This window comes from Alligator sinensis, unplaced genomic scaffold (assembly GCF_000455745.1).
Source record: "Alligator sinensis unplaced genomic scaffold, ASM45574v1 scaffold388_1, whole genome shotgun sequence".
NCBI lineage: Eukaryota > Metazoa > Chordata > Crocodylia > Alligatoridae > Alligator > Alligator sinensis.
The window spans coordinates 620188-634546 of NW_005842394.1; the positions used below are offsets into that span (position 1 = coordinate 620188).

The following is a 14359-nucleotide window of genomic DNA, read 5'->3' on the forward strand; positions in this document are numbered from 1 at the left end:
AATTGTTATAACTGTGCAAACAGCACTTCACAAAATAAGAGGATACATCCATTTTGCTTCAAAAGCAATGTATCAGGCTATATTTTCTCTAAAACCTACAATAAGACGAACATGGCAGCCACCACAAGGTCACAATAAAGCAAAAGATGATAAATTATTGTCCTTGATCAATACAGGTCAGTAAAACCTTATGGAAAGACTTTCTTTTCCCTTTAGAAAGGAACCTGTAGCAGGTGCTGACTCAGTCACAACAGAAAGCAAAACTCTCACAATTTAACTAGGCTGCAGCTGGAAAGCCCTGCATGAAACTTTAATGCCATTTTTCTAAGAAAAAAATATTAAGAGTGAACCATCTATAGAGCTAGTTAGTCCAAGCAGTTCAGAGGAGCCTGGTCCTCAGGATCTTAATGGCAACGGAAACATAAATGTTTTGGACTAATACTAGTATCTGCAGGAGTAGCTCGAGTTTAGAAGGTTTTCTGGCTTTTTAGAAAAGGGACAATCATCACCATCATCATGCTATCTGTTTGGCAAACAGTGCCTTGTAATCCGAGTGACAATTCCTTGCCACTGGTTATGGTTTTCTAAGAGGTGCATAACTTCTGCTGATAACAGAGAGCAGGCTGGATTTTAGAAGGCCCCCAAATTGTTACAGAAATAGCAGGTCTTCTCTGCTGCTTCCCAGCCATTGGGGCAGGCCAGAGAAGTAGGCAAACGCACATGTGCACCATAAATAAAGAGATTTCTTTGCCTAGGAAACAATGTAAAAACCCTCTAACTGTGAGCAACCAGGTGCTTCATTAAGCTTGTGCCTTTCCTCCCCGCTAGGCTAATGCATTCAGTGGCACTCGGGTGGGTGGGCAGTTTCACTTTCAGAGTCTCCCCAGGTTTGGGTTTCAAACAGAGCATGGAAACAAGTTGCAATTTAGAGGAAAAAAGAAAAATCAACTGTCAGCTATGAATGTTAAACCCCTGCTACACATTGCCTACATTGCTCAACCCACTGATGAAATGAATTATAAATGTACACTGGCCAAGCATGCAAGTAATTACTGTGGAAGTCACTGGTGAAACACATTATAAGTGTATACCGGTCACCTATGCAAAGCAATCACCATGCAATTCACTGGTGAAACACACAATAAATGTATACCAGTTGCCATGCAAAGCAATCACCATGCGATTCATTGGTGAAACGCGCTATAAGTGTATATCGGTCACCTATGCAAAGCAATCGCCACGCAACTCACTGGTGAAACACGCTATAAGTGTATACCGGTCACCTATGCAAACCAATCACCGCACAACTCACTGGTGAAACACGCTATAAGTGTATACCGGTCACCTATGCAAACCAATCGCCACGCAACTCACTGGTGAAACACAAACATACGATACATAACAAGTAATTATTGTGCAATTCACTGATGAACTGTGCAATCCATGTACACCGGCCACCCATGCAAAGAAACTATTACACAAGACATGGTTGAATCATGCCACAAATGTAGACCAGCCATCCGTGCAAAGTAATCGTACAACTGACTGTCAAACCGTGCCATATATGTGCCCCCGCCTCCCGTGCAAAGTAATTATCACACACTTCACTGGGAAACCACGCAATAAACATGTAATACATGCATCGCGCAAAGGCGCCCTCGTGCAAATCACTGGTGAATCGCGCAATAAACCCGTCGCCCGCACAAAGCATCTGCCACGCCATTCAGTGCCATAAATGCACCCCGGCCACCCGCACAAAGTCATGGTGGCAGGAGATGAAAACAAATGAGGGACCAGTTTTAAAGAGAAAAGCCGACCCGCTGCGGGGTCACACACAAAGCGCCCGCGCCCGGGCGGGTTTCTATCGCGGGTCAAGTGCACGTGTGTGCGGCAGGGCGGGCCCGCAGGAACCGCGGCAACTTTCCCGGGGGTGTCCGGGCAGCCCCCGCTCACCTGCGCTGCCGGCAGAGCCGGGCCGGGCCGCATCCCCGGGCACGTCGGGCAGGTCGGCCACGTTGACGCTGAGGGAGAAAGAGATGCGGGTCAGCGCGGGCGGCGGGACGCGGCGCCACGCGGGGAGGAGGGGGTGACACCGCGGTTAAGCTCCTACCTGCCGCCCAAGTCCAGGGGCAGCGTAGGGTCGTCCCCCGGCAGCGAGTCCATGGCGGCGGCGGTGCCCGGTGGTTATTGTGCGAGTTTGGCGGCTCCGCTGGAATTCAAACGGCTGCAGCTGCTTCCGCCATCTTGTGGCCCTGACCATGAAGCCGCTGAAGCCGCCCTCGGAGGGCCTGGCGCCAGGGCACCGTAGGCATCTATGGGGGAAGCCGCCATCTTTGCTGAGGGATCCGCCTGTGGAAGCCCGCGAGGACGCCATCTTAACTGAGGGCAGACGGTGGTGGGGAATGCCAACTGGGCTGTGAGCGGGATAGGAGTTGAGTGTGGGCAGCTGCCATCTTGAGTGAGGGAAGGAAGGCGGGGAGTCTGAGCAGCCGTCAGTTTGCAATAGAAGCTGGTTAAGGAGGTGCCATCTTTACTAAGGGCATTGTGTTGTCGTTAGGACAATAACATGTGTGTTGGCGCTGCCATCTTTACTTAGGGCCCCGTGGTGCACAGTGCGGGGAGAAGGATAAAGTGGATATAATTAGGGGGCTGTGTCAGATCACCAGGCGGTGCCCTCAGGGATCCTCTAGGTCACCAGGGGCTACCAGTTGCCCCACGCTGTCCCCCCAGTGCCACTCCCTTCCCTTTCCCCGTGCCTGATCCGCTGCTCTGCTTTCTACTTCCTTCCCCGTGGGCCCTTCCCGATCTGCTGCTCTGCTTTCTGCTTCCTTCCCTGTCCACCCTTCCCGATCTGCTGCTCTGCTTTCTGCTTCCTTCCCTGTCCGCCCTTCCCAATCTGCTGCTCTGCATTCTGCTTCTTTCCCAATCTGCTGCTCTGCTTTCTGTTTCCTTCCCTGTCCGCCCTTCCCAATCTGCTGCTCTGCATTCTGCTTCTTTCCCAATCTGCTGCTCTGCTTTCTGTTTCCTTCCCTGTCCGCCCTTCCCAATCTGCTGCTCTGCTTTCTGTTTCCTTCCCTGTCCGCCCTTCCCAATCTGCTGCTCTGCTTTCTGCTCCCTGCACCCTTTCCATCTGCCGGGTGCAGGGTTTCCAACTCTGTCTGAATCTATTGCAGGAGGTTTCATCACACGATGCAGTGACATGAATGATTGATCTACTGTACTTCGGAAAACAAATGTACGTTACTATTACTTTTTAAAACTGCAGTATAAATTGGATTCAACGTTTAATATCTGTTTTAATGAATGCCCTATCATTTATCTCCTGGGTGACTCTCAGCCGTCTCCTGGAGATTATATCTCAATCCTGGAGACTCCAGGGCTGGCAACTCCTAGCCAGGTGCCCTGCACATGGGATGCCTCTGCCACTTGTGGCATAAGTGTGGCAGATTGGCCAGCCCCAGGTTTGGGAATGGTGGCCACATTAGGTTGGCTTAGCAACAGCTGGCCATTTTTTGAGGCTATTGGGCGAATTCCTGCTTCTAGGAGTGGGCAGCACAGGGCCTGACTTTCAAAGGCCTCGAGCCCCAAGATCGGCAGAAGTGAATGGAATTGGTGGGGTGCGGGACAGCACCTCTGACCAGCAGAGCCCCAGCTCCCACCCACAGCCCAGCTGCATTGGTTCATCTGGACACACTGCATCTTCCTTGGGTTACGGGCATGGCCATCCACATTGCACTAACCCATGTGTTTAACTGTGGGGTCAAGCTTATGCAGACCTGTATGTGTGTCAAACTGAGCCTGCCAACAAAAGAAGAATTAGGGCCTGTCCTCTGACTCCCTTGAAATACAGGACATGGGTTTGGAAGGGAATGAATGCAAACAGCATGAAGCCATGGGGAGCCTTTCCCCTGCTCTAACACTACTTCATCTCTGCTTGGGAGCCTGTGAGAGAGTCTATTGCCTGCTCAAATAAAATGTGTAACAGCAGGTGGTCAGGTACTAGTGATCTGGAATATGCGTTTACCGATAAATAGGTAGGTAAGCAGGTATGATGGATAGAATTAGTCTCACGATTTAAGTTTCTTGTTATTTTAAAAGCAAAATGTATAATTCAGGGATCTAAAACCAAGAATCCTGTCCATCATAACAAATCAACCTTGAAAATACCACCTGAAATAAGTTTATTAAATACATAAGCTTGCCCAATGCCGAGATGAAAGCTACAAAAGAATTGGTATTTTGCCAGAGTAGTATACTTAACCATGCAGTGCATTGTTAGATCGAGTTTTATCGCCCTAGGGGTGTTCTCTTTCCTCAATATGTGTGTGCAATTTCCATTACTGCTGCTTTCAAGCAGCTAGGAAATGTATACCCTTCAACTGTATTCAGGTAAGAGCCTGTTTTTAAGATGATCCACTCCAGAAACATCCACGCTATATTTCTGCAAATGGATCATTTTATCTTAAAAATAAAGTGACAATCCATGATGAAATGCCATATTTTAACATTATATTTAATTTCATCATTGAATGGTATTTGTATCAGCTTGTACAAGGGTAGTATGCCAAACTTGATTTTATTCTAACCCCATACAATATTTCCATTTAAACCGCGTGAAATGCTCTATGTATGCCCGATTCATTTTTTCCTTTGTTAGGAACAACGCATTGACAGCCATGCTGTACGATTTGCGAGTTAGTCACTGGCACAGGCTCACGTCTTACAGTTTGGTTTGACATTTAATCTCTAGAATTCAGAGCTGGTGGTTGGGTCACACTTTTCAAGATTAAGTCCAGGGGAAACTTCTATCTGAGGCACTCGTGTAGGCTTCATAGTAAATAAAAGTGGCATCTGGAGGAGGGCAACTGAAACAGCCGCCCCTGGCACTGACCGGGGATGGGGTTGGAGTGCAGGAGGGGCAGAAAAAAATAGCTGTCACAGCAGCCGCACGATCACACCAGCAGCAGCAATGACCAGAAGTCACCAGTACCCCTGTGTGTGGCCGATGCCCCAGGCACCTGGCCATTGTTACCGCTAAGTGAATGTCTCACAGTCTTTAACAAGTTTATGTTCACAACGTGGATGCAGTGTATTTGTCCAGGGTCCCTCAAAGAGTCAGGGGCAGACCTTAGGAGAATGCAGTTAGTTATTTAAAGCCCAGACTGGCATCCTACCTGCTGGACAATCCCTTCTCTCATCTTGGTCCTACCTTTATTAATAATGTTTATATAGCAGTAAGCCATATTTGTTATCTCTATTGGAGACCTAATGTGTCCAAGGATTCCTGTCTTCTATTACGATACAGGCAGGACTGTGTTACTGTATGCCAGTTGCTTTCATTTGTCAACACCTCCCTTGACTACTTCAGCTGATACCGTGCAGAACAGGTACTTTGGATCCCAAAGCTGGATTGTGTTATTCTTCTATAAGCTTTTCAAAACTTGACTAACATGCTTTTATAGTTTTAATGAATTAATTGAATCTTTTTGGTAGGATTTAAACATTCTCCTGCAGTGTTTGCAATCTAAATATTGCACCACTAGCTTGACTGATCATATAGCGAAAGCTGATGACTCTACTTCTATCATCCCAACTAAACGAAGGAGCAAGGCAGGAGTCCCCCCAGGTGTCAACAATGAAAAAATGAATACTTTCAGTTTAGTAATATGCAGCATTACCTATAGCATAAGGACAGAGATGATTTCAGTATCTGATGAAGCAAGCTACTGCTTATTAAAGCTTATGTATCTCTAGTTTGTCTATAAGATACAAATGTACCCTATTTTCTGAGAGAAGGCTGCCTAGGGCCAGTCTACAGGATCAGCCCATGTCTGTTTATTAGACTATTTTCTCCCCTATGTTTGTAGTGCTGGATTACACTTATTCACCATAACCATCTGGACTGTGTCAAGAAGATGCTTACCTCCTCAGTGCACTGGCTTGGAATCAGCACCAGTATGTGAGCCTGCCTATTGTTATTACCTTATCACTCTGGATTCCCGTTTCATCCTGTTACTCCATTTTCTGTAAACGGAATTAATTTCTCTTTCTGAAACACCTAAACACCCAAATACTAGTCTGTAAGTTCAGGTGATGCCCTATGTTTCCCAACCAGTGAGTGCCAGTAACTCTGCTATAGGCTTCTCCTTCCTACCTTGATCTTACCTTTCCTTCTGCGGTATGTGTACAAAATTCAAAATGGAGCCGGGGTTACAGTAACACGGACCAAATGGAAAATGCCTGGTAATGACTAGTAAAAACACTTAATCTCTTAGCTGGGAACAGGTGGAAATTTCTAAGGCTGTGCGACTGGAGTCTGAGTCTTAGTGAGAGTTCGTGGTATTGACGGGACCTGATCGTCTCAGTCTTTCTGGACTGATTGGTAGTTTTAAAACTGCATCTGCTAAATGGTAGCCAGACTAATCAACCCAGTCTAGTTTGAAATTGTTTTTCTTCTTCTTTAAGGTGATCGGTCACAGAGAGTAACATTCGTCTTGATGCCCAACATGACCCAATTGTTCATAAACAATAAGGAACTACTGTGTACAATATTTGACGTGTGGCATTAAAGTAGCGACAGTCAGCCACAGAGCCACTAGGCAGAGCATTTACTACCTAAATGATATAAGCCAGTATAGCATATGCCCTACAACATCTCTCAACACATGCTGTGTCCCCTGCTATTGAACTGAAATCAACAGGCCCACTGTTAAGAAAGGCACTGCCCTAAATGGAGGTGGATGTGCGTTTTACAATGAGATAACCCCTTTGGATCAAACAAAAAGATGCATTCCATCAAATGGATCAATAAGAGCTATGATGGTAACTGGGATGTCTGCATTACAAAATCTGCAGTAACACCATGGAGTTGTAAAGGGGGGGAAAATTATCATTTTGAAGTAGTTAACAACTTGCCCTCTGCTAATCAGATTAGCATTGTTTAGCCTTATCTTAATTAGCAGTACATGTTAGGAGATTATACTAAATCCTTGTACCAGCAATTTGTATTGAAAAACTCTATTATCTGTCCTACTCCTACATGGAAGACTAGGATGAAAACTGAGATATAGAGACTCAGGCTCTTCATTACATAAGCCCCAGTTCAGTAAGACACTTAAACTCGTGTCCGATTTTAAGAACCTGCTTAATTCCTATCATCCCACCCCTTTGCATAAAGGCTTTATAGAACTGGACAGTAGGAGCTGAAGGTAACATTCAATGACAAAGACAAGTGTTATCATTTATTTACTTTTGTATGGAAAAAAAAGGCTTGATTTCCTAACACTGACAAGAAAGAAAGGTTAGGGTTCTGGAGGCAAAGAGTTGAAGATTTCTTTTGCACATATAAACACCTACTCTAAAATGAACAAAGCTTCAAATGTAGATTACAGAGAACTTGATCCCCTCAAATTTCCTTTGTTGATCATAATGAGGATGTGGAAAAACATGTGTAAAATTGCTCTTTGCTAATTTCTAGTCTTTTTCTTGTTGTTTTCATTTTTTTAATAAGACTTGGTACTTTCCAAGCCAAAATAAACCTGTATACATATTATATCACTCTAGTAGAACAAATTTATTGACACTGGCCATGTCTATACAAGCAGCAGACTGCACAGTTGTTACTGTACAGTCATTTAGTACTTGCATAACCAAGTACTAAACAACTGTGCAGTAACTGGAGTTACTGTGTAGTAGCATCCCTGCACAGCTTTCTGACGCTACTGCGCGGTAGCATCACGCATCACAATTAGTGCCCCCCTGCTACTGCGCAGTAGCATCTCAGGTAGAGACAGCCACCGAATTGAAAAGCAAGCATATGTGAACAAAATTAGCTAGAAGCCCAAGCTAGTTAATACTAAGTGTTCAAAAGATTTCTCATGCCTTGATTTTTCAGGTGGTTATCTGGCATAAAATAGCAGGTGTGTTAGCAAATGACATTACCAAACAGTTTTAGGGCCACAATGATTTCACCTCGTACACTGGTGTAGAGCAGGAATAACTCTATTAACATAAGTGGAATACGTCCTCCCTCCTCTGGCCAACCCAGCTCTGAGTGAAGTAAATGGAAAGAGTCCCATTTGACTTAAATGGACAAAAACCAAAGCAAAAACACTAGCAGCATAGGTACAAATTATATACATTTATTCATTTTTAAATAACATTCTTCTGTATAAATTCTGACATATATTCAAATCATACACTTTTTTTTAGAAATGCATTTGTAAGCTTAGCCTATGCATAAGAAACACCTTTTTGGGATGTGCAATAAGGCTGATGAGTTTTACTTGGGAGCAAGCATGATGTTAAATGTTTTAGGCCCACATTTTCCTTATTAAAATTCCATCTGACACCTAAATATCAGAGTCCCTCGAGAGCTAATTTTACAATTTTATTTTTTTAAATATTTTAGGCTTCATTCTTCGGTTTTTGTTGTTAAAAGAAGCTGTACATATTTTCTGCCACATATTGCATCATTTATATTGCATGTAATATTTGGAATAAAAATGCTGTACAGCAAGGGATCAACTGGCCCAAAATGCGGTAGAATGCTGAAAACATGCCATCCGGGCTCATAAATAGTTTCTGCTGGCCTGAGTGTGTTTTGCCTGGTCCAAGAGAATGACTGTCTCAATAAGTGACTTTTCATGACAGTCCCCAAGGCTAAAACATCATGCAGTTTTTTTCTAGCTATGGTGATTTGGTAAGAGTTAAGACCTTATATTCACATTAGCTAATTATACTTTTCCACATTTGGTGCATCCTGTGCTTGTAGTGTAACATCCCTAGCTTTTGACCCAGCCAGGCTGCCCCTGTTCATTTTATACATGGTTGACTATTTTTTTATCCATCCCCTTACATGAGGGCTTCAAGTGTTTTACTACAGGATTTCATTTGCTTCACCCAGACCAGCTAGGCTATGTGCCAACATGGTTCTCACCTCCCCACGGCATGGGTTTGGGATTATGGCCAGTAGGAGCGAAAGCCATAAGTGTCTCACCATCATACTTCTCTGGACTACCATGTCCCCCTATTACTCCATCTACTCCATGAACACATAGCTACTGCACCATGCCACCCACTTCCTTGCCCAAAACCAACAACCATTGTCCTGCAAGACTGATATACTACTTGTCTGCTGGGAAGTGGCGCATGATGGACCCCACCAATATATGTGCAACAGTCCTGACACCTCAGCTTGACACCCCTTCTCTGACCTGATGATTTTCTGCATTGGGCCTGATGAACCTCTGCAGTCTACATCCTATTTAACTGGTTATTCTCATTCTCAAATCTGCCAGAGGGGAAACCTCAACATTACAGAAGTTTCATGGCAAGTTATAATACAAGCAACTGAACTACTGCTGGAAAAGCCAAGGTCTTTGGTAGGATGACATACTTGCCCATAAGAATTCTCTGGCAATGCACTACAACACGGTGCAGTCCAACCTGGCTGAGAGATGGATCTCACTTAGCTTCTTCCTTCTATTATACAGGTGCTCAGGTGGATGGCTATGTGCGTGTTGGAGGAAAGGGGTCAGGTTTCACACTCGTGGATCATAGGATGAGGTTGAACACAAAGCTGGAAAGTTTCTGTTGAATCTTATTCCTCTAAACAAGGGACCTGACTGGGTGCAACTGATTTTGTTTCTTCTGCTGAATCGTTTTGTCATGTTAGATGCATCATCCCTTGTGTCCCTCTGATGTTTTCATTCTCTGCTAATCAGAAGTTAGTGTCCAAACAAAGCATACCATACCTCAGAGTTTCTCCAAAACAGGTCAGTCAAGTTTGAAAAACTTATGCAACTAAAGCCCAAAGAAAAGACAAATTAATTTCTGTGGGCTTCATGTCAGACCCACAGGATGGTCCCCTAGACCTCTCTCTCCAGAACCATTTGCTGTCAGCAAAATACCCACAACATCATATTGTTGTATGACAACGTGTAAAACAGACTGACATCTTCACCACTTCAGAGCTGGGCTAATATTCAGTGCTTTAATATTATTTTTCATGTTTATTTTTTCAGCTACAATGGGGCCAATATCAAAACCACCCATTCAAATAGGTTGTCCAGTCCCCCCCCTCTATTTTTTTTTTTTTTTTGCAGGTGTGAGGTAAGGGAGCTCAGCACCAAAACTCAAAACCAAATCCTGCAACTGGTCACAGACTCTGTAATGTAAGAGAATCAAAAAAGCCAGGACCTGAAGTCCAAATTAAACTGGCCAAACCCTGTTATCTTAGATAGCCTGCAGACTTTCCAAGGATCCATGAAGAAATGTTTTCTTTCAAAGAATACATCTGCTAATTCACCTCAACCCCACAAATAAAAGAAGAAAATAATTCTGACATGCTCAAGTGGACAATCTTTCCTTCACTTTGCCTGTTGCTTTTATTGCTCTATAGAACTAGGCCCAGATGCTAACACACTGCCACTGAAATCACTTATGAAAAGTCATCTTTTCCCAGCATGTATAAACATCAGGGAATACGCATATAAAAATGAGCATTGTCAAGTAATTATGTCCAGATTATCCTATTTTCTCTACTTTAATAAAACTGTCCTTTAAAGCCTGGTGTATGATAAAGGCTTGGTAATATCCAGATTTTCTTTCTTTTTCTATTTTCCGACTAAAACTCAAATCTTTTTGAATGACTTGTATCCAGTCAGCTGCAGACTTGGGAACTGACCTCAAGTTCAACGCAGGCAATGCACCTCTTTTCATTGGCTTCATTGCCTCTGGATGAGGCCCATACACAGTCCATCACATCTTCTTAAATTAGAAGATAAGCTCTTTGATACAGGGACTGCACATTATTATTATAACTATGTACAGCACCTAGCAGGATGCCATTCCCAAGCCAGAGTTAGGCCTCCCAGTACTTCTGGAATGCAAATAAATAATATCTTTCTACATTACTTTTCCCTCCTGTCACATAAGAAATATTTATTTCTGCCTTTGTTTTTATTGATGCAGCTATTGCTCTGCTTTGCTAACTTCCTTGTTTATCACTGGAGTTATTATGAACCGGCAAAGCCCTGGCATGGCTGCATTACAGACTTTACCCCTGAGGTTGCTAGAAGTTCACTTAATTAACACATAGGACAGGAATTAATTGCCCTGCTCAGAAGAGATCAAACAAAAGGTTTGATTCAAATCTCATTGAAGTCAGCAGGAGGATTTCAGGAGGCTTTCCACTGGCTTTAACGGGAACTGGATTGGGTGCAAAGACGACGCACTCAGTGCAGTGAAAGGAATAAAGCAAAGAGACTGGATCTGGCACCTAATAAAGATTACATGCCAAATGGCAGCACTGAAAAAAGGGAAGGGCAGAGCTGAAGTTCTCCACGGCACTGTTTATTGCACTGTACAGGTGCAAACGAAATGCCCCAGTGAAGGTCTAGTTCTTTGCACCTGGTATAGCAGTGCCTTTTCCCAGGTGTTAGGAAACGGAGCTGTACAAGGACTGCACGTGCTCTTGGATGTTTCAACCTGCACTCAGACTGCTACAGTCAGCAGTCTTCCTGGGTGCTATGTCGGTGTACATTCAATCAACCACGTTGCACCCTGCATTCAGACCTATACCTCAGAGTGGAGGAACAACAACACAACCTTGCCATACAGCTCTTTCCATTTGACAAGGACAGAGTGCTCATTAACTTGTACTCCCCCTTGTTAAAAGCCAGTCTGCCTCTATATAAAAATGGTAGGATTCTGCATACCCAGTTGTCCCTTGTTTCTTAACAATGAGTAGAGTCCCCACTTGTCCAGCGTACAACTTTATGCTACGTGAACTTTCAGAAATCAATTACTTGACAGTGTCCACTTATTATCTTATCTAGAATTTTGAAACCAGGGACCTGATCCTGTAGATACTTTGCATGAAATCCTGGTTCCACTGAAGACGAGGGAAATTTTGCTATTGTCATCAAGAGAAGCAGAGATAGGCCAATATGCAGCACTATCAGCAATTTTACTCATAATCACGTAAGCAGTCCTTACTTGCCCAAGTAGGCTCACGACTTCAATCAGACTACTCTTGTGAATGCTGACCGCTCTTGTTAAATCTGATTGATAGGATCAGTCTCTAACTAACATTGTTGATACATTTGCATTTTGTGGGGAGATTTCAAAGCAACCCTGATCACTGGCCCTTCAGATGTTCACGACATCACCGGGTATTTACTAGGGTCAACATGGATAAAGGAACAGGGAGGTTGACAGTTGCAGAAACAAGTAGGAAACACTCAGCTTCTTAAAAAAATTTCAGTGATATCAGAAGAGGAACTTTAAATGATGGATGTTTGCCAGAGTCCCAGCTCCAGCAATATTGCCATCTAATTTACAGTATTTTAAACAATCCTCATTTTTTTTTTTTACAATACCACTAACTGCTGTACAGATAAAATCTAGATGATAAAATATGACTTATGGTTTTTCTTTTTTTTTCTTTTTTTTTTTTACAAATAGTTACAAATACAATGCCAAGAAGTTATATTACATTCTATATACAGAACACACCATTTCTGTCAGGGTAAGATAGTAAGCCTAGCTTGTATTTTTACAGGGCAACCCTGAGATGTCTGGTTGTCTTCCCTTGTACAATATGTATACAAGTTCATTAACTCCTTCTATAAAAATGGATTCCTGTATTTTAATAGTCTTGTCACCTTACATAAGGGAAATGAGTTATCTCCCCCAACAGATATTTTTATATTTGATATTTTTTCTGCTCCCCAAAATCAATGGGAAACTTAAAGGGGTGGTTTTACTGTGTGTAACAGTTACTTATATAAATGTCTCTTAGTACTATGGTGAAGTGAATGAGATTTCCCCTTTCTTTAAATCAAATTTATGTAAGGAAATAATATGAAGCTTTTAGAAAAGTCTATTTCCTGAAAATCTACTGTTCATTCACAGGCTACTTTTCAAAATATTGGACACAGGTATAAGCATTAGCTTGGCTGGAAGTCAAAGTAACTTTTGATTAATCACAGGGTACTGCTTGCTATAGCCCTACCAACTCTTCATACAAAAATATATTTTAAGATCGGCATAATTTTATGTAAAGTCTTTATCAACAGTGAAGTCTATGGATCTTCATGGGTAATGACACACTGAATGCATTCATTATGTTACCTGAAAACCTGATGCACTGCACACCTTTCCTGTTCACCAGCAAGCTACGCCATGCCCAACATAAAAAAATATCTGGGTAGCAAATTCCTTTGCTTGAAACCTTGGCACAGATTCTGATACTCCTTAAATGAGCAGAGTCCTTTTTTTAAGCTAATTTTGGAATAGCTGGATAAACTCTTCCTTTATGCCTTATAGTTATGCATGGGAGTTGTCAGCGTCAGCTGTCCATTAGGCGCCACTTCATTTCCATCATCTTCCAATAACCCCGAAACATCAGCATTGGGTATACTGTCATGGTAGCTGCTAAAACTGATGTTGTCCTCCTTTAGTTCAATGGTCCAAAAAGGAGCATTAAGTTTTCTGTTTTGATATTCACGATACATATAGACAGCACCCACAAAGCCCATTAGTAGGACCACAACAATGATAATCACCGTCAAAATAATTATGTTAAATTGAGTCCACGAGACATCTGCAAAAGCAGATGTACTATTGTCAGAGGAGCTTATAGGAAATACAGTCTGCACAGTCGGTGGTGGTAATGTACTGTTCGTCACTGTAGTTGAAAACGATGTTGCCTTGCTGGTGCTTGGAGCAAAAGTTACGAACTCTGTAGCTTCTGGGCCAGGAAAGATTTCTAGAAATCAAAATAAAAATACAAATGTAGAAAAATACGTGATAAGCCATAATCAGAGATCAGCATAACCCAACAATGCAATCAATACCTTGCCCTGTTCATAACAGTTATTACAAAGGCAACAAGCTCGGAAATGTAAACTTTCGAACATTCCTTTTATGCATCAAAATGAATGGACAGGTTTTAAAAACAGTATGACATGTTGCATGACCATTGGACACCAAGTTCCCTTCAGTGGGAGTGGAATGCTTTTGCAAACCTAATTTACAGGCCAAAAAAAGGGGCTGAGCTGTTCTGAAAATCTGTTTGTGATTGAGTGTGCAGAGATTTAGAAAAATCTGGCTCCTTACACTCAATCACTCAAGATGAATGCAAAGCATGTCAAATATTCCTGAGTAGGAACCGTGGTTCCACTGAAGTCAAAGAGTTTTGCCACTGACTTCAGTGAAGCCAGAATGTGATATGCCCCGTGTTAAAAGCTGTAGAATCAAGCTGGGAGGGTTAAATCTAAGGACAATGATTTGCACATTTTTGCACTACCATTTTACTATATACATTCACACTTCAGGTTTGCTTCCAGCTCAG

The 14359-nt window shown here is 42.9% G+C and overlaps 2 protein-coding genes across 4 annotated transcripts in view; both read right to left on the bottom strand.

Annotated features, from left to right (window-relative positions):
* Nucleotides 1–2292, bottom strand: part of CDK5RAP2 (CDK5 regulatory subunit associated protein 2) — a 110669-nt gene extending 108377 nt beyond the window's left edge. For all 3 annotated transcript variants that reach the window (XM_006029711.3, XM_025211238.1, XM_006029709.3), the window contains exons 1-2: nucleotides 2111–2292; nucleotides 1954–2021 (exon numbers count right to left, since the gene is read on the bottom strand). In XM_006029711.3, the coding sequence (XP_006029773.1) occupies nucleotides 1954–2021; nucleotides 2111–2163 (121 nt within the window). In that variant the 5' untranslated portion in view covers nucleotides 2164–2292. The remainder of the gene's footprint in view (nucleotides 1–1953; nucleotides 2022–2110) is intronic.
* Nucleotides 2293–10086: 7794 nt separating this feature from the next.
* Nucleotides 10087–14359, bottom strand: part of MEGF9 (multiple EGF like domains 9) — a gene marked incomplete at its 5' end in the record, with an annotated part of 89164 nt that continues 84891 nt past the window's right edge. Inside the window, one exon of the mRNA XM_025211226.1 lies at nucleotides 10087–13774. Coding sequence (XP_025067011.1) covers nucleotides 13320–13774 — 455 coding nt within the window. The remainder of the gene's footprint in view (nucleotides 13775–14359) is intronic.